Source organism: Meriones unguiculatus, chromosome 5 (assembly GCF_030254825.1).
Source record: "Meriones unguiculatus strain TT.TT164.6M chromosome 5, Bangor_MerUng_6.1, whole genome shotgun sequence".
Lineage (NCBI taxonomy): Eukaryota > Metazoa > Chordata > Mammalia > Rodentia > Muridae > Meriones > Meriones unguiculatus.
The window spans coordinates 131464510-131486885 of record NC_083353.1 but is presented as its reverse complement, the minus strand read 5'-3'; the positions used below and the strand labels follow the sequence as shown (position 1 = coordinate 131486885).

The 22376-nt window shown below is 49.4% G+C and overlaps 1 protein-coding gene across 6 annotated transcripts in view; it reads left to right on the top strand.

The window, feature by feature from the left end:
* The window catches only part of Itpr2 (inositol 1,4,5-trisphosphate receptor type 2), a 323374-nt gene that overhangs the window by 186167 nt on the left and 114831 nt on the right, over nucleotides 1–22376 (top strand). For all 6 annotated transcript variants that reach the window (XM_060384487.1, XM_060384484.1, XM_060384490.1 and 3 more), the window contains 6 exons: nucleotides 8273–8381; nucleotides 8965–9152; nucleotides 15188–15371; nucleotides 16736–16992; nucleotides 19367–19567; nucleotides 21608–21718. In XM_060384487.1, the coding sequence (XP_060240470.1) occupies nucleotides 8273–8381; nucleotides 8965–9152; nucleotides 15188–15371; nucleotides 16736–16992; nucleotides 19367–19567; nucleotides 21608–21718 (1050 nt within the window). The remainder of the gene's footprint in view (nucleotides 1–8272; nucleotides 8382–8964; nucleotides 9153–15187; nucleotides 15372–16735; nucleotides 16993–19366; nucleotides 19568–21607; nucleotides 21719–22376) is intronic.

The window sequence follows — 22376 nt, the reverse complement described above, 5'->3', positions numbered from 1 at the left end:
GCAGCAGAAGGAGCCTGTGCCACACAGCTTGAGCAGAGGAGACCTCAGAGTCCACCCCACAGTGACACACTTCCTCCATCAAGGCCACACCTGCTTCAGCAAGGCCATACCTTGTGGTAGCTCCCTGGTCTCTATAATCTGTGGCCATATCATAATGCAGAACTGCATTCAGTCCAACTTCAAAAGTCCCCAAGGTCTATCACAGTCTCAACAGTGTTTAAAAGGCCAAACGTCAAAGTCTCTTCTGAGACCCATGTGGTCTCTTAAGTGTAATCCCCTGTGAAATTAAGATCGAAAAGCAGATCACATGCTTCCAGCATACTGTGCCACAGGATATACATTACTGTTCCAAAAGAGAGCACAGTGCGGAAAATACTGGACCAGGCAAGACAAGAAACCAGCTGGGCAAACTCCAGACTCTGCATCTCCATGTCTGATGTCAAAGAGCTCTTCAGATCTCCAGCTCCTTCCAGCTTTGTTGACTGCAGCACAGTGCTCTCTCTTGGGCTGGTTCCACACCTGGTCTACAGCTCTCCTTGGCAGGGATCCCATGGCTCTGGCATCTCCAACATACTGGCGTCTCCAAGGCCATGCAGGCTTCACCTTCACAGCTTCACCCCTGACACACACCTGTGCTTCCCTTAGTCACACAGAGAGATTCGGCAACCCTTTTCTTCAGTCCTTTTCTCTAAAGCCAGGACCATGTGACCAAAGCTGCTAAGACCTGCTGCTTGCTAGGGCAGGAACATGGGCCTCTTTGTTTAAATACATTGTCACCAGATTTCTGTTTTTGACAGTTTCCTTCACTGCCTGAGGTTGGCTGTCCTGGAGCTCACTCTGTAGACCAGGCTGGACTCAAACTCAGAGAGCCACCTGCCTCTGCCTTCTGAGTACTGGGATTAAAGATGTGCACCACTATACCTGGCTGTAACTTAATTTTTTTCACTTTTCTTTAATTCATTTTCACAAGTTGGAAGCTTAGCAGGGTGGGTCTTGCCTTGAGGCCACCCTGTATCTAGCTTTTCTTTAATCTGTTTATCTCCTTCGATTGATTCAATAGAAGGGAATGAGCTAATGGAGAGAAGAAAGTATTCTCTCTCTATATATGCAGGTTTATTAGGAGAACGTAGGAGGGGGATGGGGAGCGTGCGGTGGGGGGACAGAGGGGAGAAGGGAGAGAGCAATAAGAGGGGGGAGTGGGAAAAGGGGCTGCAGAACCAACATGTCTGGATGATATAGTAAAGGGCCACGGGGAGAGGAGAAGCCCCGTCCCTAGATAGAGGGCAGGGTATGACAGCCATGCCCTGCAGCAAGTAGGGACCTTAACACCCTTTAACACAGGATTTAGCTCCATTTCACTTCCTGGTGCCCCCTTTCTCCTCAAACTTTACATTTTGTATTTTTCCTTGTTAAGCCTGCTCCTTTTCATGATAGATCTTCGTAAGAGTGACCACTAATAACCACACGACAGAGTCAACACTAGGCTGTTTTGAGATTTTCTCTGCCAGAACAACTAATCCCAAACTCCTCAATGTAGCCTCAGACAGCATTTTTGGACAAGGGCAAAAAGTACCACAAGGCACTGTACCACTACATGTAAATCAAACATTGCTGACCCCAGGGTGAATCAAACACATTCCACCTGAAAATCCCTCCACTGCCCAAGGTTTATAAATCCCCGATTTCAAGTAAACAGCTGCTGACTGGCCACATGACACCATCAGCCTTTCACCATGACCACTTGAGATTCGTCATTTCTTCCCCATGTCTCAGTGGCCATGTCTCAGTGGGCCTGCCCTCTGGCTCACTGTACCTGGGCCTTGCCAGCCTTTGCCTTGGCTGCAAGCCAACCACACATGGGTTCTGTCCACCCCTCAGCCGAGCTCAGCACAGCATCTTGATCAAGAGCTGTACCATTTTGGTATCCATAGGCTTTGGAATGTTATGCCTAGTTCATGAACCCCAAAAGACTAGGAATAAATAAACTCTACTGTAAATACATGAGGTTTTTTAATTGTATGCAAGTTCGAACACAGAACACAAACCTCCTGTGGAAACAGGAGAGGAATGTGGCCCCAAGGTCTAGGGGTACAGAGTTTTTAAAGAGATAAAACCACAAGCAGGGACTTACGTGCTTTGGCATTACATGATCGGGTAAGGGAAATTGACTTTTGAAATGATTGGTCCACTTTAGGCGCCAAGACTACAAACAGTTCTGTTTTGGTCATATGAGCCGGTTTCCTAGCAACTGTATAATTAGTGGGCAGGAAAGAATGTAGTAAGGCTAGTTCTTCCCCTCAGGGCATTACTGGACATGTCTCCACCTAGCTAGCCTTAAAACAATACCCACTGATTTTTAAGTCTTTGGTCTCTCATTCCCCCTTGTCATGATCGTTTGAAGACCCAATCTTGGGTCTTCCAGATATGACCCCTGGAGTCAGTCCTCCAAATTTGCCTTTCCATAATTGGATCTGAGTACCATTAGCTATATTGCTCTCAAGCATTCCTTCATGAAAGCCATCAAGCGATTTAAAATACAAGGCCCAAAGGTAAAAATCAAAATGAGTAGGGGTCCCTTCAGTGTGGATATAAGGGTAGTAAGCCCTATATTATATTATTATACCAGGATTTATACCATTCTCTGGAATCTTTTCTCTTTAGCATCTCTCCAGGATGCAATACCAGTTCCTACTCCAGCTAAGCAGGTTTCCAAGACAATAGCTACTGTCAGGGAGCCCCTTTTTACTTAGCATTTCAGCTTGCTAGGTAGGATTTTGGGCCGAGGATCTCATCTTATGAAATTGCTTCAGTTCTTACAATAGGACCATTGGCATGAGGGGCTAGGAAGGCTGAAATGCCAGTCAAAGGCTGGGCAATGGGTCAGTCCTCAGAAGCATCTGGTTAGTTGATCCAACTGAAGAGATAGGGAGCAATCATGTCAGTTTCCAGCAAGTCCAGATTTCAGCTTGCAGTCCTTAGCTGATCCCAGAATAGAGTCAACTAGGTGAAAATCTGCTGAGACAAATTCAGACTAGAAGTTAAAATTTGACTGTTAAATGGGAAAAGTGAGGAATCCCAAGACCAGGGGAGAAACTCATCTGGGGTCAGTTTGAGCTATGCCAGATGCAGGTCTCATGACTTTTTGATTTCCTGAAACTCATATGAATTTTTAGTACACAAAAGGAAATGTATGTATTTTTAAAAAGCTTAGAAAAGTAACATATCAGCAAATCTAATATAACAACATTCTAACAGGTAAAACTGCATTCAACTGAATGAGTATCAGTTCTTCTTAGCTGTTTGTTTTGTAACCTTTATAAACAATTTAAGTGTGTTCACAGTCTGAAACTCTAACACTTTTCCTGTGGGCACAGCTGTTGGTAATCAGCCACCAATGGCGCTCAACTACTTCTTGTACACTCAGCATCTGCATTAGCCCCCATCTCCATGTCACCCTGGAAAGTTAGGCAGAAATACATTAATGGCTTTAGTGCTAAACCCTGGATGCTTGGACTTTCCTTAACAAAGCAACTAGAGGGAATAGGTCTAAGATATTCCTGTGTCACAGTCTGCCTCAGAAATGGCAGATATTGAGAATATCATAGTAAAAGTCATGGCTTTGGGGTCACATATACACATTAAACAGATGTTTTTAGCATGATGAGAAGCACCCTTAAGTCTATCTCCAGAAGACAACCAAAGGAAATTAAAATCTCAAGCTTGTGACTGAATAATAAGCAGTCAGTGCTTCATCAACTTATCAGAACTTTATTGATCAACATCAAAAGCCTGAACTTCTGAAATCTTATAACAATATAAGCACAACAATAACAGAGAGGAGGGAAAAAAATCTAAAATATCTCCCATTTTTAATATGCCTTAAATCATTTTTCTTTATTGTTACAACTCACATTCATATACCTTAAAACACCTACTGAGACTCTCCAACCTTTCTTGCATTTACTAACTTGGAAACATTTTCTCAGATCATCAAACAACATTCTCTAGATTCTCACAACCTGAACTCCTATATCCTCGGACCCTACATAAGCTCCATATTTTTCTATCCAGCTATTCACCATAAGACACAGGAAACTAACATGAAGCCTATGAGCAAGGCAAACCTGTTTGACTTTCTAAAGAAAAGATCTAGTACCTAGTAGTTCTAACTAGCTAATGAATGAGCTAACAGTGGATCTAATTGTCTGCTCTTTAGCTGCAAAGTTACTGTAAACTTAGCCTAGCCATCAATGTTATCAGAGATCTGAGAAGGATAAATTATAAGCTAAATAAATGTACCAATCCATGTACCAATCAAAATGTCAGAGATGACTAGTTAGTCCAAGTCTCGTCTTAAGAAATGAGAACAGTCATCACAGACAATGAATCACACTCACAGAAATGAAGCTATAGCCTCTGGCAAAAGTGAACCAAAAACCTGGCTTGTACTGGGGCTAATTTCCTGGGACCAAAACTGATTCCTCCCACTGCTATGCCCCAATGGGTGCAGGAGGCATGGCCCCACCGCCATCACCAGCACCCCAGGAGGCTCTGAGAACATGCTGCCACAGGCCTGCTGCCCCTCCCTGCCTTCCAGCTGTCCGGGCTGCCACTCTCCCTGGGCGTGTCTGAGAGGTGCTTCCTTCAGCAAATCCTACCGGTGTGCACCACCACAACCAGCCATAGCGGACCCAGTGCAGTAGGGTGACTATGCCCTGCCCCAGCCTTTCCAGAGCTGGGTGTGGAAGGTCACTGTGCGCCGCCATGTTGGAAGTGTGTCTGGCAGAGGTCTAATAATTTCACTCAACAGACACAAAAAACAAAACAGACTAGACAAATTACCCTCCAAAATACTGATGAAGCTAGGGGCGTCCCTCTGAATTTCATCAGCTGTGACCACCAGTACATCTGCCTTGATCACATCTTGCTGCCCAGATACTGACACCCCGAGCTCCGAGAAATTTTCAGAATAGAGGACAGAAAGTACATGCACACACAGACATTGCACAGAGGCATTTAGACTCTTACTGCTGGCATAAAAACCTCCAGGTTAGGTTCCAGGAGTCCAGGGATCCCGGATGAGGCCCCAAAAATGTTATGTCCAGTTCATGAACCCCAAAAGACTAGGAATAAATAGACTCCGCTGTAAATACATGAGGTTTTTTAATTGTAGACAAGTTCGAACACAGGACACAAACCTCCTGTGGAAACAGGAGAGGAATGTGGCCCCAAGGTCTAGGGGTACAGAGTTTTTAAAGAGATAAAACCACAAGCAGGGACTTACGTGCTTTGGCATTACATGATCGGGTAAGGGAAATTGACTTTTGAAATGATTGGTCCACTTTAGGCGCCAAGACTACAAACAGTTCTGTTTTGGTCATATGAGCCGGTTTCCTAGCAACTGTATAATTAGTGGGCAGGAAAGAATGTAGTAAGGCTAGTTCTTCCCCTCAGGGCATTACTGGACATGTCTCCACCTAGCTAGCCTTAAAACAATACCCACTGATTTTTAAGTCTTGGTCTCTCAGGAACAGCCGAGCTTCCACTGCCCCTGGTGATGTCATGCTGAAAGAGCTAAGCTGTAACCTGGGGGAAAACCATTTCCCATGAGCTCAGCACATGGGCTTCGCCCTAAAGTGCTCCTGCTGCCCCTGAGGGAAACAGAACCACCATTCTCTGTCCGGAAGCTGAGATCCGGGTCTCCCCCACCCCAAATGGAGAATGACACCCACTGTGACACGCTTCCTCCAAGAAGGACACACCTACTCTCACAAAGCCACACCTTCCTAAAGTGCCTCTCCCGTGTCCAAGACTCAAACACATGAGTGTGGGCCCGTGACTATTCAAACCACTCCAGATGACTTTGGAAAAGATTAACTTTTAATTGTGTGCGTGTGTCCACGTGTGCGTGTGTCCACGTGTGTGTGGCTTGCATAGCCTGCTGGGATGGGCCTCCCTCCCTTAAAGTCTTCTGTACATTCACTGTTAACTCATGGATGGCATGTTGGTTACTTTTCTCGTCACTGTGACAAAAGCTGCTTAAGGATGGAACAGTTTATCTCTGGGTGCAGCCCGGCCTGGAGGGGCAGGCGTGGTGCCCCAGTGAGAGGAGTGTGCTGACATCACATCTGTAGGCAAGAAGCAAAGGGAGATGGAGACCTTGTCGTTTTGTGAACTCTGAGGTCCCCATCCATAGATTGTATGGCTCCCATGGTGGGCAGCCTTTCCGGGTGTAGCTTCCCCGGGTTGAACTCTCAAGGGCACACTCACAGGTGTGTTGCCGAGGTGAATGTAAATCGAGTCATGTTGACAGGCAGGAAGCTTCTGCCTTCTTCACACAGGAAAGTGCCTGAGGGAGTCGGCTTCCCAGGAGCACAGAGACTGCAGAGGGAAGACAGGCCTTGTCCTTACGAAACAGGAGAGTGGAGAAACCGTGTGTGTGTGTGTGTGTGTGTGTGTTTTAGTTCAGTTTAAATTAGTGTCAGAGGCACCAGGAGGCTGACGTGAGCCCCAGTGAGCAGCCGGGTGATCAAAATGGTCCTAAAGTGGGTTGAGACAGAGAGGAGAACAGGTTCTACAGAGAGGAAATGCTTCTTTCTCAGTTTCCTGTGCCCATGCAACCTAAGAGAAACAGAAGTCTCAGGGCTGCTGTGAACGTGCAACAGCGGAGGAGAAGGGAGTGCAGATGGGGAGAGCAGCGCTGGGGGGAAGCCCAGCTGGGGTTGGGAGGGGGCAGGGCAAGTCCTTAGGCACTGCAGAGGGAGTCACCAAGGCAGCAGAGAGAGGCAGGATAGGCAGGAGCCCCGTCACAGCGCTGGGGAAGGGTGTGTGAGGCGTGAGCAGCAGGCACCTGGAAAGTGTGGAGGGGTGGGACCATGGAGCAGGCAGGGGACATGCTGGGTTTGAGGTCAGGGGAGGTCAGTGTTGTTGCCTGTGAGCCTCGGGTCTGCAGCCAGTCACTCAAGCTCGGGGTCCCTCCCTGGCATAGGGGGTGCCACCCTAGGAACAGGGCGACACCGGTAGTTTTGTGCACGCAAGCGATTGTATTTACCTTCAGAGCACTCTCTGGCTAGCATAGGAAAGAACGGGTCTCGCGACATTTTATATGCACTTAATATGCTGTTTGGTTCACACGCCTGCGCACCCCTCCCCCACTGCCTCCTCTCCCTGCTGCCTCCTCCCATAGGTCCTCTCCCTCCCAAGAGCCTCACCCGGTTTCTTGTCGCTCGTGAAAGCGCGTGTATCTATAACATGTGTACGTTTGGTTCTAGGTTCCCTATATGAAGGAAACATGGCATTTTATTTTTCTCCTCCCCCTCTGCATCCTCCACCACCTCTCTTCCTCTTTCTTGTAGTAAAGTGTGGAAGACAGGATATAAAAAATTTTATTTATAAAGAAATATACTGCCTGAATATATACATTAAACATAAGTCAGGAAAAGAAGTAAACCGCCCTTTGCCCACTCTCTTCTCAGTGAAGCCCACAGTCTCAGAGTCTGGACGTAAACGGCTTTATTTCATCAAGTGTAATTGTGTGAGCCCCGTCTGTACGCCCAGATCTTTCTCACTTGTTTGTGTGTCGCCGTGTTCTCTAGAGTGTTCGCTAGCTTCTCTAGGCTACTGCTCGACCTTAGGACCCCAGCTTTTCCCACTGAGCAAACTCACACCTGCCACATTGACGGAGTGTGTCTGCGGGGGAGGGGCCCTGTGTATGACACGGCGCCTGTGCGTAGGAGTTGGTTTTCTCCTACCACGTCGCCCAGGGGTGGAACTCGGTTGTTATGCTTGACGTCTCACTGGCCTCTAAATATATGTAAATATGTAATAGTTAACCGGCTTATGCTATTCATATTGTGTGTGCACACACATGTGTGTATCACAGCGTGCGTGTGGAAGGCAGAAGACTCAGGTTTGTCTTGTACCACACACACCCCAGGATTGAAGTCAGGTTTCAGCTGCCTCTAGCTGCCATGCCAGCCCCAGGGCTCTCCAGGCAGCGTGTGTCAGTGTGTCCAGCTTGATGGGCTTGGGGGTGAGGGAGCATCTCTCCATGGACGTCCAGGTCCACCTCATCCTTCACACTTCTTCACTTTTCATAAAAGCAAGCTCACTGTTGTTATTGGGGTACATTTGTAATTTCCCTCAGAGTAATATACCTCTAATTCGGTATAAAATTTTCTCACAAATTATCTCAGATACAGATATATTTAGCTCATTGACATTTTTCTGCTCTTACTTGAAAAAAATGATGACAGTTCTCCTTTCCTTCTAGGGTAGCACACTGCGGAGAATCCTCCTGCATCGGTACTTCAAAGGTGACCATAGTATTGGTGCGAGCGGACCTCTGTCGGGAGCCTACGCCAAGCCTTCGCAAGCAGGAGGTGAGCCCTGGCGCTCCCCCCCTTAGGGGCTCACGCCTGTCTTCATGACAGGGCCGCTGTCCCGTCACACGACACAAGTGTGAATGTCCACTCACACCAGTGGAGCCCAGTGTGGTCTGGGGCTCCTGAACGCAGATATGAACATTACAGTGGGTTTTGTCTGTGACTCAGGGGATTTGTTTTTATTTTATGCGTGTGGGTGAGTGCTTGCCTGTATGTCTGTACATCACGTGCATGCTCTGTGCCGTGGAGCCAGAACAGGGCATTGTATCCCCGGAACTGGAGGTACAGAGGGCTGTGAGCCACCGTGTGGGTGCTGGGAATCGAACCCAGGTCCTCTGCAGGGGCAGCTGGTGCTCTTAGCCACTGAGCCAGCACTGCAGCTCTGTGTAGAGTGTGCTAAGAGAAACATTTAGTGACACTGAATTACACACGCCAAACATTTCTTCAAGATTTCATTCTTACAGATGTCGTAAGCTTTCCAGTGCAATATGCCATAGGGTTTAAGAATGTGGACACGCTGTTTGCTGTTGAAAACGGTGTCTGTGATGAAGGCTGATTTGTCTTCCCCCCGCCCCCCCAGGAGGCTTCTCTGGACAGGACTCGGATAAGACGGGGACTTCGGTGTCCGACATCCAGTGTCTGCTGGACAAGGAAGGGGCGTCCGAGCTTGTCATCGACGTCCTAGTGAGCACCAAGAACGACAGGATTTTTTCCGAGGGCATCTTGCTGGGCATCGCCCTGCTGGAAGGAGGAAACACGCAGACTCAGGTGCTTACGTCATGCCCGGGCACGCCGCCATCTCTGGTTTGGCTTTGGAGAATTTTGCGCAGTGTTGTTTGCTACCTTCACCCTCCGCTTCTCTCCCGGACTCTTCACAGTCCACTCCACCGCCCCACTGTCCCCCGACTTTCTGTCTCACCACCTCTCCCCCAAACTCTGGGCACTAATTACCTGTGCTGCTGTGTAGCCCGGGTTCGGAGCCACCTGCTGGAGGCCGAGCGACCCCAGGAGCCATGCTCTTACAGAAATCTCCCTGCCTCAGACCCCAGTCAGGGCGGATGCTCACAAGCCCCTCCCCGCTCCAGCTCTCGTGGCCCCTGTGCCGGCAGCCTCAGCTTCCTTGAGGTCGGCAGTGCTGTGGTCCAAAAGACGTTGTTCTGCCTGGTTCTCTGACGTCTGACACATAGTCTTTGCAGTTTCTTACTGGCTTGATGAGGAAACCAAGGGAAAGTATTCTTTTAGTTTCTCCTTGCTGACAACCCCTCCCCCCCACAAAAAAAACCCAAAGAACAACCAACCTTCCCCCCAAATCACATTTTCCCTCACAAATGCATTTGATTGCCACTGAGTGATAGGTCTTCCCACTTCACTTCCTCTAGCCCGTACACCCTGGATACCCAGCTGCGCCCGCAGTGGGCACTGTGCTTACAGGCTCCCCAGGGTCTGACCCTGTCCAGCCGGCACTCCTGTGCCTTGGCCACCCCAACAGTGTGCTGCATGGGCCTGAGCTCTCTGGTGTTCCCAGCGAGCACTTCCAAGCTTTCTGGCTCATGCTCAGTAGCCTAATCTTCCTGCATCTTCCCAGGCCTGTGGAGGCAGCACATAGCTCCAGCTGGTTAGAAAGTCCCAAAGCTCATGGCAGGGGTAAGCCCTGTCAATTTCAGTTCCGGGTATTTTGCTCTAACTCGTCATCGGGGGCTTTGCTGTGAGACCTGTGTGCTAGCAGGAGCTTCAGGAGCGGAGGCCGCAGAGCAGCACAGAGGCTCGGCTGCAGCGCTGACCTTGCGCTGTCCCTGGCAGCAGTCACCTGACCGCACTCTAGATTTCGCTGGACCACAGAGGCCCATCCCAGAGGATCTCGCTTCCTCCTCATCTGGATGCTGAACTCGTCTGGAGTGTCTGGAGGAAGCCTCGGGAGGGCTGCAGGCTCCACTTTTAAATGCCAGCGCGTTGCTCACTAGGTCCATCCTTTAGTCTTTATGTGCCCCGTGTTTCTGTGGCCTTGATCCCTGGGAAGCGCTTGTTCTTCTGGAACCTTTGCTGCCTGGATGTGGGACGCCCTCTCGGCTCCTCTTCCAGCCTCCTGCCATGTGAGGGCTCCTCTTCCCACTGTCCTGCTTCCCCCCAGACCCGCACTGTGCCTTCTGGTGGTCTGACCGAAAACTGTGACCGGTCACCCCATCTCCCTTGCAGGTCCGCACTCAATACAAGCCCGGGTGTTTCTGCTCCTCCTCTGCCCTCTCTCATCCCTAGCCGGTGTCCCTGCTCCTCAGAGCTCGTCATGGCTCCCTCCTACAGTTCGCTGTATGTGCCTGTGTCTCCAGGTTCCGGGTTGCGTGTCTTCTAGCATTCACTCTGCTGCCCCAGTCACATTATCAAGAACACTGTGTTGTACCTGTTTCAGATCTCTCCTTCTGCACAGGCAGACTCCTGATGGAGACCTCGGACTTCTTCCCTGCGGCTCTACGTGTCCCCGCTGCCTCTCTCCTCTCTCTCTCCCCCTTGCTCTTTCTCTTTGTCATCCCCAGGTGTATCATGTCATGTCTCCTGTGCTCTTTGGGAGGACTCAGCTCAGTGTCTCCTCTCAGGTCCCTGCCCCACTGGGCAGGATGACTGCAAGTGACCTTGCCATGACCTGCAGATGGTCAGGGTGCTGTTTCTCTCACTGGGCCTCTCCATGTGGGCCCCAGGTTCCATCTGGTAAACTAAAGACCCTTGAAGGTTTGGGACACACCTTCGTCCCTGCGCTGTTTGGGTTTGGAACTCTCTAGTGCTAGTTGCTGTTTGGTGTGGATACGTTTATGAGTGACGGCTCTTGACAAAGCCTTCTCCTCTAGCTGAGGTGGGACACAGCCTCGGGTCTGGCTTCGTGCCGTCTCTGTGTGACTTTGTGCTATTGTCTGTCTTACATTGTAGCTCTCCAGTTAATTGTCAACAGTTTTAATGTATGTGTGGGGTGATAGGCTATTTTCCATTTTCACAGTCTTTTATAGCCAGTTAATACACGCATACACACACTGATGCACACACATAATGATGCACACACACACACACACCAGCACATTCTGAGCTGGTGATACAAACCTGTAATCTCAGTGCTCAGGAGACTGAGGCAGGAGGACACAAGTTCAAGGAAAGCTCGAGCTACAGAGCAAGCTCAAGGTCAGTCTGGTGAAGTTAAGGAAAGCTGCTCTCAAATTTAAAAGTAAATGGGGAGCCAGGCCTGTAGCTCAGTAGTAAACAGTGTTAGTGTTTCTGAGGTGGGTTCAGTCTTGTTTGCAGCAGCAAACAAACAAATGATAAGCCTCAGGGACCTGTTGAAGGGGCAGCAGTAATGCGGACTGCTCGTAAAAACCCTCTGTGGCGTACCAAGGCTCCAAAGTTCAGTGTCTGATCCAGGAACATCACCGCATCCCAGACGGCAGCTGCGGCTCTGGGCCGTCTAGGGCAGACCCGCTGAGTCTGACTTCTCCTTCCTTCAAAGATGCACCCCTCCCTGTGTCTCTTCCTGTCTGCTGCTGTGATAGAACACTTGACCAAAGCAGCTCACAGGAGGCAGAGCCCCTTTGGCTCCTGAGGGAGAATCCATAAGAGCAGGGGAGGCGAGGCAGCAGGCGGCAGGGGCCAGGAGCTGACAGACTGTATCCCCCCTCACACAGGAAGAGAGCAAGCTGGAGGGGGCGAGGCTGGGTAGTCCCTCAGACTATCCAGCAAGCTGGGGGGATAGTCCCCCACCTTGTGACACACTTTCTCCATCCAGGCTTCAGATTCTAACACTCCAGGACCTCACACACAGCACCTCTGGCCAGGTGTTCAGAGCAGGCACTTATGGGGACATTCCTCATTCTCATCATGCGCTCCACAAGACTCCTGCCAATCCCGTAGGAAGTTTACGTTTCATAAAAGAGCTGCTTTTATCTCTGTGTATGTTGGGTGCCTGCATGTATGTAAGGGCATCACATATGTGCAGTGCCTATGGAGGCCAGAAGATCTTGGATCCCCTGAAGCTGGAGTTGCAGAGGGTTATGGGCTCCATGTGGGTGCTAAGAGCTGGACTGGGGTCATCTGTAAGAGCAGGAATCGCTCCGAGTGTCATAATCATAGTCTCTCTAGTCAGCAGTGTTTCCTCTCCAACTCATGGGCTATCTAAGCTGCCCCGCCTCGGTTATCCTGAACCAGCATGAACCCTTCCGTTGAGAGTTACTTCCTGTGCCCAATATACTTGACTGGTTGTGGGCTGGTGGATCGAAGAAGTTGTAACTTCAAACACCAATAATGAGAAAAATCAAAGCTAGGTATTGTGGTTCACAGTTGTGATCCCAGGATTCTGGAGGCTGAGCCAGGGGTGTCGTTTGGAGGCTAACCTGGCCATAGAGTGAGACACTGTCTCAAAAAGAAAAATAAAACACAAAGGTGACTGAGGACTAGGACCCATTCTTACGTACATGAATCTGACTAAGCCTCCAGTAGCCAGTGATGAAATGTGTTTGATCCTAGGTGGAAACAAGCAGAGCGCAGCTCCCGTGGCCGCTTGGAGATAGCTGGGGTTTGCGCTCCTGCTGCTGGCTCTGGGCTCTAGCCGCAATGACGCTCTCCTTTGCAGAAATCACCTTCTATTTCAGTAGCCCTAGGAAGGGACAGTGGCTGACCACATGTGACCGGGCATCTTGGTGGGATGGCCGCTCACAGTTGTCGCTGTGATGTAATCTAGAATCACCCGGGAGGAAAGTCTCAGTGAGGATTGGTCTAGATGGGGCTGGCCGAGGATATGCCTGTGGGCTTGTCTTGATCGATGCGGGATGACCCACCCACTGTGGGTGGCACCATTCCCTAGGCAGGGATCCTGCACCAGGTCAGAGCAGAGAAGCTGCTTGCATTCTGTACTGATCGTGGGCGTGCCAAATTCCCTCCAGCTCCTGCTGCTGCAGCTTCCGTGCCGTGGTCGATTTTAACCTAGAACTGAGAGCTGATGAGCCCGTCTGCCCCAAGCTTCTTTCGAGAGTGTGCTTTATTGCAGCAACTGGAAAGGAAGCTAAAGGCCCGAGAGTTTCCCCTGACCTTCCTTGTTGTTCGTAGTGTGCTATCTTTGGGTGGACACTCTGCTGTCTGGTTAACCCGTGACGCATACTTTGTTCGTGGCTTGCCCGGGACGGGTGTGCACCGTAGACCCGTAAAAGCATCATTTACATAGAACTACATCGCGTGCTGCCGCACGTGGGTTACATACGTGGCAGATCCTCTGCTTCACTGTTGGACGGAGTGAAGACTCTCTGCCCACCACACTGTCGGCCTGAAAGCATCTGTGACCTGAGGGTGTGAATGGACCCCTAACTGGAAAGCTGGGTCTTAATAGAGCTCAGTGTTCCCGAGACTTCCTCCCCAGTGCATCAGAGCCTTGCATCGCCTCCCTGGCAGCTATGTTAAAAAGAGTAGAGCTCAAACAACAGCTTAATTTATGGGACCACGGAGGTCTGTGGGTGCTGCCCTTATCCTGCAAGCCATCAGAGCCAGCTTGGCTGTTTCAGTGCAGTTGCCATGGTTACTGCCGGCTTTTTGTGCTGCTCCTGGAAGAGGTTGGACACAGTGCTAAGGAGCGTCCCCTGACAGACGGACACTGAAGGCTGTGTAAACCTCGCGTGTGCAGATGCTGCCCATGGAAGAGATGGCGAGATGGGCGTGCATGCGTGTCACCTGAGTTAGTGGGCTCCAGTCATTCCCTCAGGAAGATGTGTCAGTAACTGTCAGGTATCCCAGCCTGCCTGCGTGTGGCCGGTTCCACCTGATAGGAAATCACGTGTTTCTTCACACTGCCTCTCAGGAAGCTTACGGAAACCGCCCTTTGTCCTTTACCAAAGGTTCACTGTATTGATTTTCTTACTGTCTCTCTCCTCTGTGTACTATTTTTATATGAATGTCTTATTGATAGGGTTAAATTACATCTCCTCTGGAGTACCCCTCCCCCCCGTCTCCTATCAGTTCTTCTGGATTCTTCCATAAAGTTCCTAACAGACAGAGTGGCTAGTAGCCACAGCCCAGCATTGCCACACGTCACTGTGGCATGGCTTACCACACATTGGATCTTAAACCCTGTCTGCGTCGTCACTGATGATAAATTAGTTTATTTTCAGTCGGTTTCCCCTAAACTACAGGTAAAGCATCATAATTTATAACATAACAAAACAACTTAATACCTATTTACCCGTGGGTTCTCAGGAGTGAGGTTGTCATGGTAACACAGCCTAAATTAAATTTACTATCAGTTAGATACAAGAAAAACAACTCTGTCACCTAACAGGGAGTCCTTATTGATACAGGACAGTCATGAGTGAGCGGCCCCGCCTCACTTCGGATTACAAACTCATGTGCGCAGGAATATGGCACCTTTCTCTTTTTGTTTGGTTGCTAGCAACAATTAGGACCCAACACATAGTAGGCTTTCAGTAAGTGTGTACTGAGTCACTACACAGCCTCATAATACTATCAGACTAAACAAATCATTTAATGTAACGACTTACTGTGCTCCTACCATAAAAAATACAGGCAGAAAGGATGTATCAGATAGAATATGGAATGTTAGATTTTAATGGAAGGTGCTTAGTAAACTCTAGCTGTTATTGCTAATATAATAACGTATTATTAGTACGTATTAAGTGGAATGAGAGACCAAAAGCCTGTTCATTTGTGGGATAAATAAAAGGCAGCACACTGTGCTTTTATCTGTAAGCACAGTTTATTTATTTCAGAATAAACTACTGTTTTTCTTGCCTCGGGGACTGATATTTTAAACTATGCTTTCTCTGCAGTATTCTTTCTACCAGCAGTTGCATGAACAAAAAAAGTCAGAAAAATTCTTCAAAGTCCTTTATGATCGGATGAAAGCTGCTCAGAAAGAGATCAGATCCACGGTGACTGTCAACACCATAGACTTAGGGAGCAAGAAGAGAGATGATGACAGTGACCTCATGGCCTTGGGCCCTCGGATGAGAGGTGAGGCGCTTCCTGGGGAAATGGTGTGAGAGAAGAACGTACCGGATCATTTGAATCTCACGCAGCTTTGTCATCTTTCTTCTTGGGGTTTAATTATCTCCTGTGTTTCCAGTGTGGACTTCCATCTATAAAGGATTTTGGTCAGGGAACTGACCCTAGAATAGTCCTGCAGGACCAAAATGAATTGGCGTTTAATCGGTGTGGAAGCAGCAAGCACCATGAAAGAACTTTGAATTCATTGTTCTGTGCAGTAAAGAAAACCATCCAAAACTTTCTGAGGAAATTAAGCTCTGAGGACAGAATTTATAAAGTGTTTATATTTGAAACAACCAAGTTATTGTCAGTTAAATACAAACTGTAGGGATGTTATCATTTTGCAATTTATCATTTTTTCCATGAGATCTATAGGAAATCTTACGTGTGTACACGTTTCTTGATCCATTCTTGCTCTCTCTATGTGTGCCGCATGTGTGTGGGTTTCGCAGAGGCCAGAGGTGGTGTTGGATCCCCTGGGGCTGGAGTTGCAGGAGGTAACAGATACCATCAGTTACAGGAGTTACAGGAGCATCCTAATACCGTTACTGGGAACTCAACCCAGCCCCCTGGAAGAGCAGCAAGTGCTGTGAACCACTAAGCCATCTCTGCTAGTTGGTTTTTGTCAGCTTGATACATAGCTAGACATGACTGGGAAGAAGGAACCTTAACTGGGAAAATGCCGCAGTGAGACTGGCCTGGAGGGAAGTCTATAGAGCATTTTCTTGGTCAAGGACTGCATGGGGGCCCAGCCCATGGTGGGTGGTGCCACCCCTGGGCAGGTGGTCCTGGTTCCTATAAGAAAGCAGGCTGAGCAAGCCAGTAAGCAGCCCCCTCCATGGCCTCTGCTTCAGCTCCTGCCTCCAGGTTCCTGCCCTGACTTCCCTCAGTGATGAAGTGTGACCTGAGAGTTGTAAGGTGGAAAAATCCCCTTCTCCTCAAGTCACCCAAGTCACGGTGTTTATCCGAACAACAGAAAAGCAGCTAAGACGCCACCTCTCTGGCTCCCTCAAGATACACTTGTAAAACCATTTGTGCACATGTGTACACATGCTATGTGTCTTTGCGATACACTTTTATACCTCAGAAATTCTGAAATTAGCTAAAAATTAGGACTTTTCTTCTGGTCATTGTTGTTAACTTTTTAGCTGTTACTCAAGTCCCCTTTAGAAAATTATTGAACCTCTTGTTAGGTGATTTTAAAATTCAGTTATGGGAAAATTCGGATCCCTAATTGTTGTTTGGTTTTTATTTTCCTTTAGTAAAAATAAATAAATAAATGAGCAAGAAAAGAGAAACCTAGTTCAGAAATACACCTGCTTGCTTTTCAGCGAGAGACCCATCACTGCACTTGAAGGAGGGGATGAGAGGGCAGCTAGCAGAGGCCTCGTCAGTGACGTCGAAGGCCTACTGTGTGTACCGAAGGGAGATGGACCCCGAGGTAGACACGGTGTGCCCGGGCCAGGAAGCGGGAAGTGCGGAGGAGAAGTCTGCAGAGGAGGTCACCATGAGCCCCGCCATCACCATCATGCGGCCCATCCTCAGGTTCCTGCAGCTGCTGTGTGAGAACCACAACCGGGAGCTTCAGGTACTTCACAGCCCTGGCAGGTGCTGGTGACCGCTGGAGCCCGCGGTGGGCGGAGCCCGCGGTGGGCGGAGCCAGAGGCGGGGAGGGGCCCGTGGTGGGAGGAGCCAGCGGCGGGTGGGGAGGGGGCCGCGGTGGGAGGAGCCAGCAGAGGGGAGGAGCCCGTGGTAGGCGGAGCCAGCGGCGGGCGGGGAGGGGCCCGCGGTGGGCGGAGCTAGCAGCGGAAGGCGGATCCCGCGGCAGGGAGGGGCCCGCGGCGGGAGGAGCCAGCGGCGGGGAGGAGCCAGCGGCGGGGGCGGTTCCCGCAGCAGGGAGGGGCCCGCCGCGGGGGAGGAGCCCAGATCAAAGGAGACAGATCCATAATTGCTAACCTACAAAGGCAGCAATGCCCTGTTGAAAGGGAGGGAAGAAAAACGAGAGAAAAATAGTTTATGCGTTAAGAAAACAAAGCCCTCAATTTACAGTCATTCTGTGTCCACACCTCGCCTCTCAGTTCCAGTGAGCACCTCCTCCTGGTGTTAGTTCAGGAAGAGCATCTTTGTTCCATTTGCCTTTCACACTTTTCGACTCAGGTGTTTCCATCTTTCCCAGTCCACAGTAGTGGACCACAATAGTGAATACATTTCATGTCTCGTTAGAAACAAAGTAACGTAAGGAATTTTTATGATAGTGAGAGTTGCTTAGCAGATTACCCCGCATCATAATATCCCACCACTGCCTTTCCTCTGATGTAGGGACTAGGGTTGCCTGGAAACTTTGACTCCTTCTGTGGCCGTGTTTGCATACGTTGCCTATGACACCATTAGCAAAGGCACAGGAAGGAGCAGATGTGATTGCCCTGACTGAGGGGGCATGAGAATGGCTGACGAGATTCCAAGAAAGACCCTCGGCCACTGTGGCAGCCAGCATGGCTGGAAAATGGTTTGTCAGTGGATTATCGTGAACTGGCTGAGGCTTCACTAAGTCGCCGGGTCCTGTGTGTGTCTGTCCACACTAAGGAGCTGTGTCCACTGTTGTCCAGAACGCACGGGATCCGAAAGGCAGGAGATAGTGGGTGCAGACAGAATGCCGTCCGCTCCGCTGAGACACTCCAGAATGCACGGTGGAGGAGCCTGGCTCACGTGGACAGGCACGCTGCAGCTTAGAGCAAGCTTCTGCTGGTGGGGGACATCCATGAGCAGGATGGATGGTTAATGACTGACTGCACGCTGTGCATGAAAGTGTGGTTCAGACACTGCGGAAGACTGCCTCCACGGTGTTATTAATAACGAAGAGCAAAAATGAGCTAAAAACAGACAAATAGATGCCCGTAAGAACAATGAAACAGGAACTCTCTCCCCTTCTCTTCACGGTCTTCTCCTAGCCTTGTTCCCCAAAGGAAATGCACTAATAATAAACTGTTTTCTTCCAGAAAATTCTGGGCACAGACAAACACTGATATGTACATGTAAACCTTCCTCCTGCTAAGAGATTACACGTTATACGGTGCCTCTGCTTTGGTCATGTAGTACCTTCATACATGACTGTGTTGCCACTTGGCCATGCTGATCCATACGCATGGAAATGCTTCCCAAACCTGTCACGCCACCAGCGCTGAGACACGGTCTGGGCTAACAGGTGTCGAGCGGCGAGCAGTGTGTGTGTGTGTGTGTGTGTGTGTGTGTGTGTGTGTGTGGGCGCGTGCGCACAGAGTTAGGACGGCTCACTGACAGGGCCTCCATGTCGCCCCCGCATGGTCGTCTGCCCGCTGCACAGGGGCCTGGCAGGGCTGGCAGGGAGGGTTCACTTGGAAGTTGGGCGCCGCCTCCAGGAACGCCCACTTTATTTTCCTTCTCCTTTCCACTGCTCACACTCGCTTCCACCCACTGTAGACTTACAGGGATGACCGTGGAGCAGCGTCGGTTATGACTTGTTCTGACAAGGTGCTTTCGCTAGGACCAGAGGGGCCTTTCTGCTTTAGGAGAACCTCAGTGCAGCCACACTTCAGCATTAACTGACTTTAAAGTTAGCGTGAAAAATAGTGAGTGTCATTATGACATTTTCATACATATCATCCTTTTAGTCATAGTCATACCCATTCTGTGCCCTCACTACTCCCCTCTTTTGCTGGTCCCCTCTCTTCCCCCAAGCTGTCCCACTTTCTAATAAAGACCAATTGAATTCCCTACTGGCAGGGAATCTTACTGAGAAACACACGCACATGCACACAACACACACACACACACACACACACGCACACACACACACACACACACGCACACACACACACACACACACACACGCACGCACACACACAGAACTGAACATCATCAGCACCAATTCTTTTTTCCTGTTTTGCTTTCAGTCCTTCAGTTGCATTTTCCTTTTCACCCTCCAGAACTTCTTGAGGAATCAGAACAACAAGACAAACTACAACCTGGTGTGTGAGACACTTCAGTTTCTGGACTGCATCTGCGGCAGCACCACGGGCGGCCTGGGCCTGCTGGGGCTCTACATCAACGAGAAGAACGTGGCTCTGGTCAACCAGACTCTGGAGAGCCTGACGGAGTACTGCCAGGGCCCGTGCCACGAGAACCAGGTAACCGTGACGGCAGAGCATCACGTGACAGGAGCCGGGATTCTGGAGCCACAGCCAGGCCAGGCGGGGAGCCAGCCTGCTGGTGAAGCCTTGCTCGCTCAGCCACTGCCCTGTCCTCACACACACAGAGGCGGGATCATAGGCCAGCAGCTTAGATGTAGCTTAGGCCACATTTTAATCCCCATGAAAGTGTTTAAGGTAAAAAGTGACTGAAAGAAGGGTGATTTTATGTTTCTCCCCGACATTGAGGTCTTCACTGCAGGGAATCTGTGCAGATGTGTGGACTAATTCTCTGTGGCTTTAGCTGCACTGCATTGTGTGTGTGTGCTGCGTTTTAATGTGTTATATATGCTGGCACACTTATGGAGTGGGCCTCACTGCTGCCATCTTGCCGACCAATGACTTCTGACGCTGAGATCCACTCACTGACAGCAGCACTCCATTTCCGCAGTTCCTGGGCCCAAACCACCATTTTGATGTTGGTGCACATACACATGTGAGAGACCCAGCATTCATCTCTGCCCCCCAGAATGCTTTGCTTTGCTTTGCGGACACATTATGGGACAAGGCAGAGCAGAACACATAGGGGACTAAAGGGTTTGATGTCATCTGACATTCTGACAATTGTTTAGCATCCTCAAAGCATCTTGGAGCAGGCAAGGACCAGGGGAAATGGGTCTCCATGCCAAACATTTCTGGACATAAATTTTAAAGACACCAAACATCAGTGGTTGGTGCAGAAAGAAAATACAAGGAAAGGCAGCTCTTGTGTTGCAGATTATATGTCCACACAGACCACACGATATGCACACAGCTGTGTGTCCATGCACTGGACACATGTTGGTCATTGCTACAATGTTTCCTTCTCTGTAGTGTGTTTAGAACATTAAAAGAGTCTGTAGATTTTTTTTTCTTTAGCTTTCAAGATTATATTTTAGTTTCCAAAAGCGATGAAGACATCTTTGCCTGTTGATTTAAAGTCAAGGCAAAGGATGCCAATTCAGAGGTTGGCTGAAATTGTTGATGAAATTCTATCCCTGAAATAGAAAATAAACATGTGATTCCTGGGCCTTTCACTGTTTTGCCACTTTGTGGAGGTTTGTCAGAGCTTTCTCTACTCTGTGGAGACAGGGTGGAGCTGAGTTTTGAAAGTCTTCACCGAAACCACATGAGTTCTCAGAGTAAAAACTATAATAAAGTCATGCGCCCTACCTGAATAGCTCCCAGTGCTCTGAAAATGCACAGAAGGCCTTCAAGCAAAGTCTAGAAATGGTTTGAGATAGACTTCCTTTGAGTCTGGCAGATGTTTCCACAAGCAGAAAAGCCTCGAGACATAATGTCAGCATTGGACAGGAATCCTCTGCTCTGCCCAAATGTCCTGGTATAAGGAGAGACGAGGCCACGCCGTCCTGCTGGCTGGGGCGGCCTTTTCTTGTGTGATTCACCAGGGTTTCAGTTTCTCAGGCTGCTTGGCTGCTTGTGTGGCTTGGTAGCAGGTCACACGAAAATGGCCTTCGTGGTGCTTCCATACAGTGCAGCGGGAAATCCTCGAACACTGGGCCTTCCCCCTCAGAGCACGAGGGCTGCTCTCTCCGGGTGTGTTTGCATTGCACAGTCACATCCCTCCACAAATGCTTCACTTCAGGAATCCTGGGAGCTTTCCCTCTGCCCAGCATGCGCAGAAGCTCTGCTCGGAGAGTTTTGTGAAAGCCACGAGTCTCCCCGTTTCTCGTGTTCTCAGGATGATCGTACCTTAAAATTCACAGTTTAAGGGTCTCCTGTCCGGTGGATCTCTGGGACTTGTTGACTGGACGAGTTTTAACTCTCCCAGTTATCTCTGAAATTCCGCAGGTCTTCACGCGAAAGACAGGCGTTTTTCATGGCACTTACCAGCACCAGTCTGTTCATAGACCCTACCAAAACACGAATTCAAATGTTGGACATGGTCTGTACTTGGTGTTTTAAAGTTTCCAATCTTCTAGTACTGATTCTGGTTGTGTCAAAACCAGTGTGCCATTTCACAGATGTCTCCTCTTCCAGACCTGCATCGCCACCCACGAATCGAACGGGATTGACATCATCATCGCCTTGATCCTGAACGACATCAACCCGCTGGGGAAGTACAGAATGGACTTGGTGCTGCAGCTGAAGGTACCGTAGCCCCGAGCTTTCCAGCACAGCCTTCTGAGGCCAAGCCCTGGTGCAAAAGATGGCACGGTCGCTCAGCTCAGGGGCGGCGGGATTGGGTGGTTGGGTTCTCAAGGCAGCGGCTGCGTGCCAGGGAAGGCATGACCCAGCCGCAGACGCTGAAGCAGCCCCTACCCCGTGACCTCTGTTCTCATTTCCTAGTTCTCATTGCACAGTCATGCCGTCCTGGGCTTTTAATCTGCCCTGGCTAGAGAGTTCACCCAGTGGCCACAATGAGTTAGAGAACACCTAGGGTTATTGCATTTTAGCTCATTGTCTTCCTCCTTCTCTTCTGTGTTGTGGTAGAATCTAGCCCCTTCCCAGTCCTGGGGTTCATCTTGTGCCTGGTGCACACTTCCAGAACATTCTATCTATCAAAGCTCAAGAGCATAGTGGAATTCAAATATTTCTGTTCAAACAAAAATAGGCTAAATAAATAAATAAAACAACCTACAGAAATCCACACGCTGATGAAGGATTATTGGTGTTAGATAAGTTATTAAGGCCACACGGCAGGGGCCGAGGAGATCACTCAGTTAATACACACTCAGGTTTGGTCCCCAGAAGCTGTGTGAAGACGCCTGGTGAGGTGACACGCCCTTCCAATCCTAGTGCTAAAGAG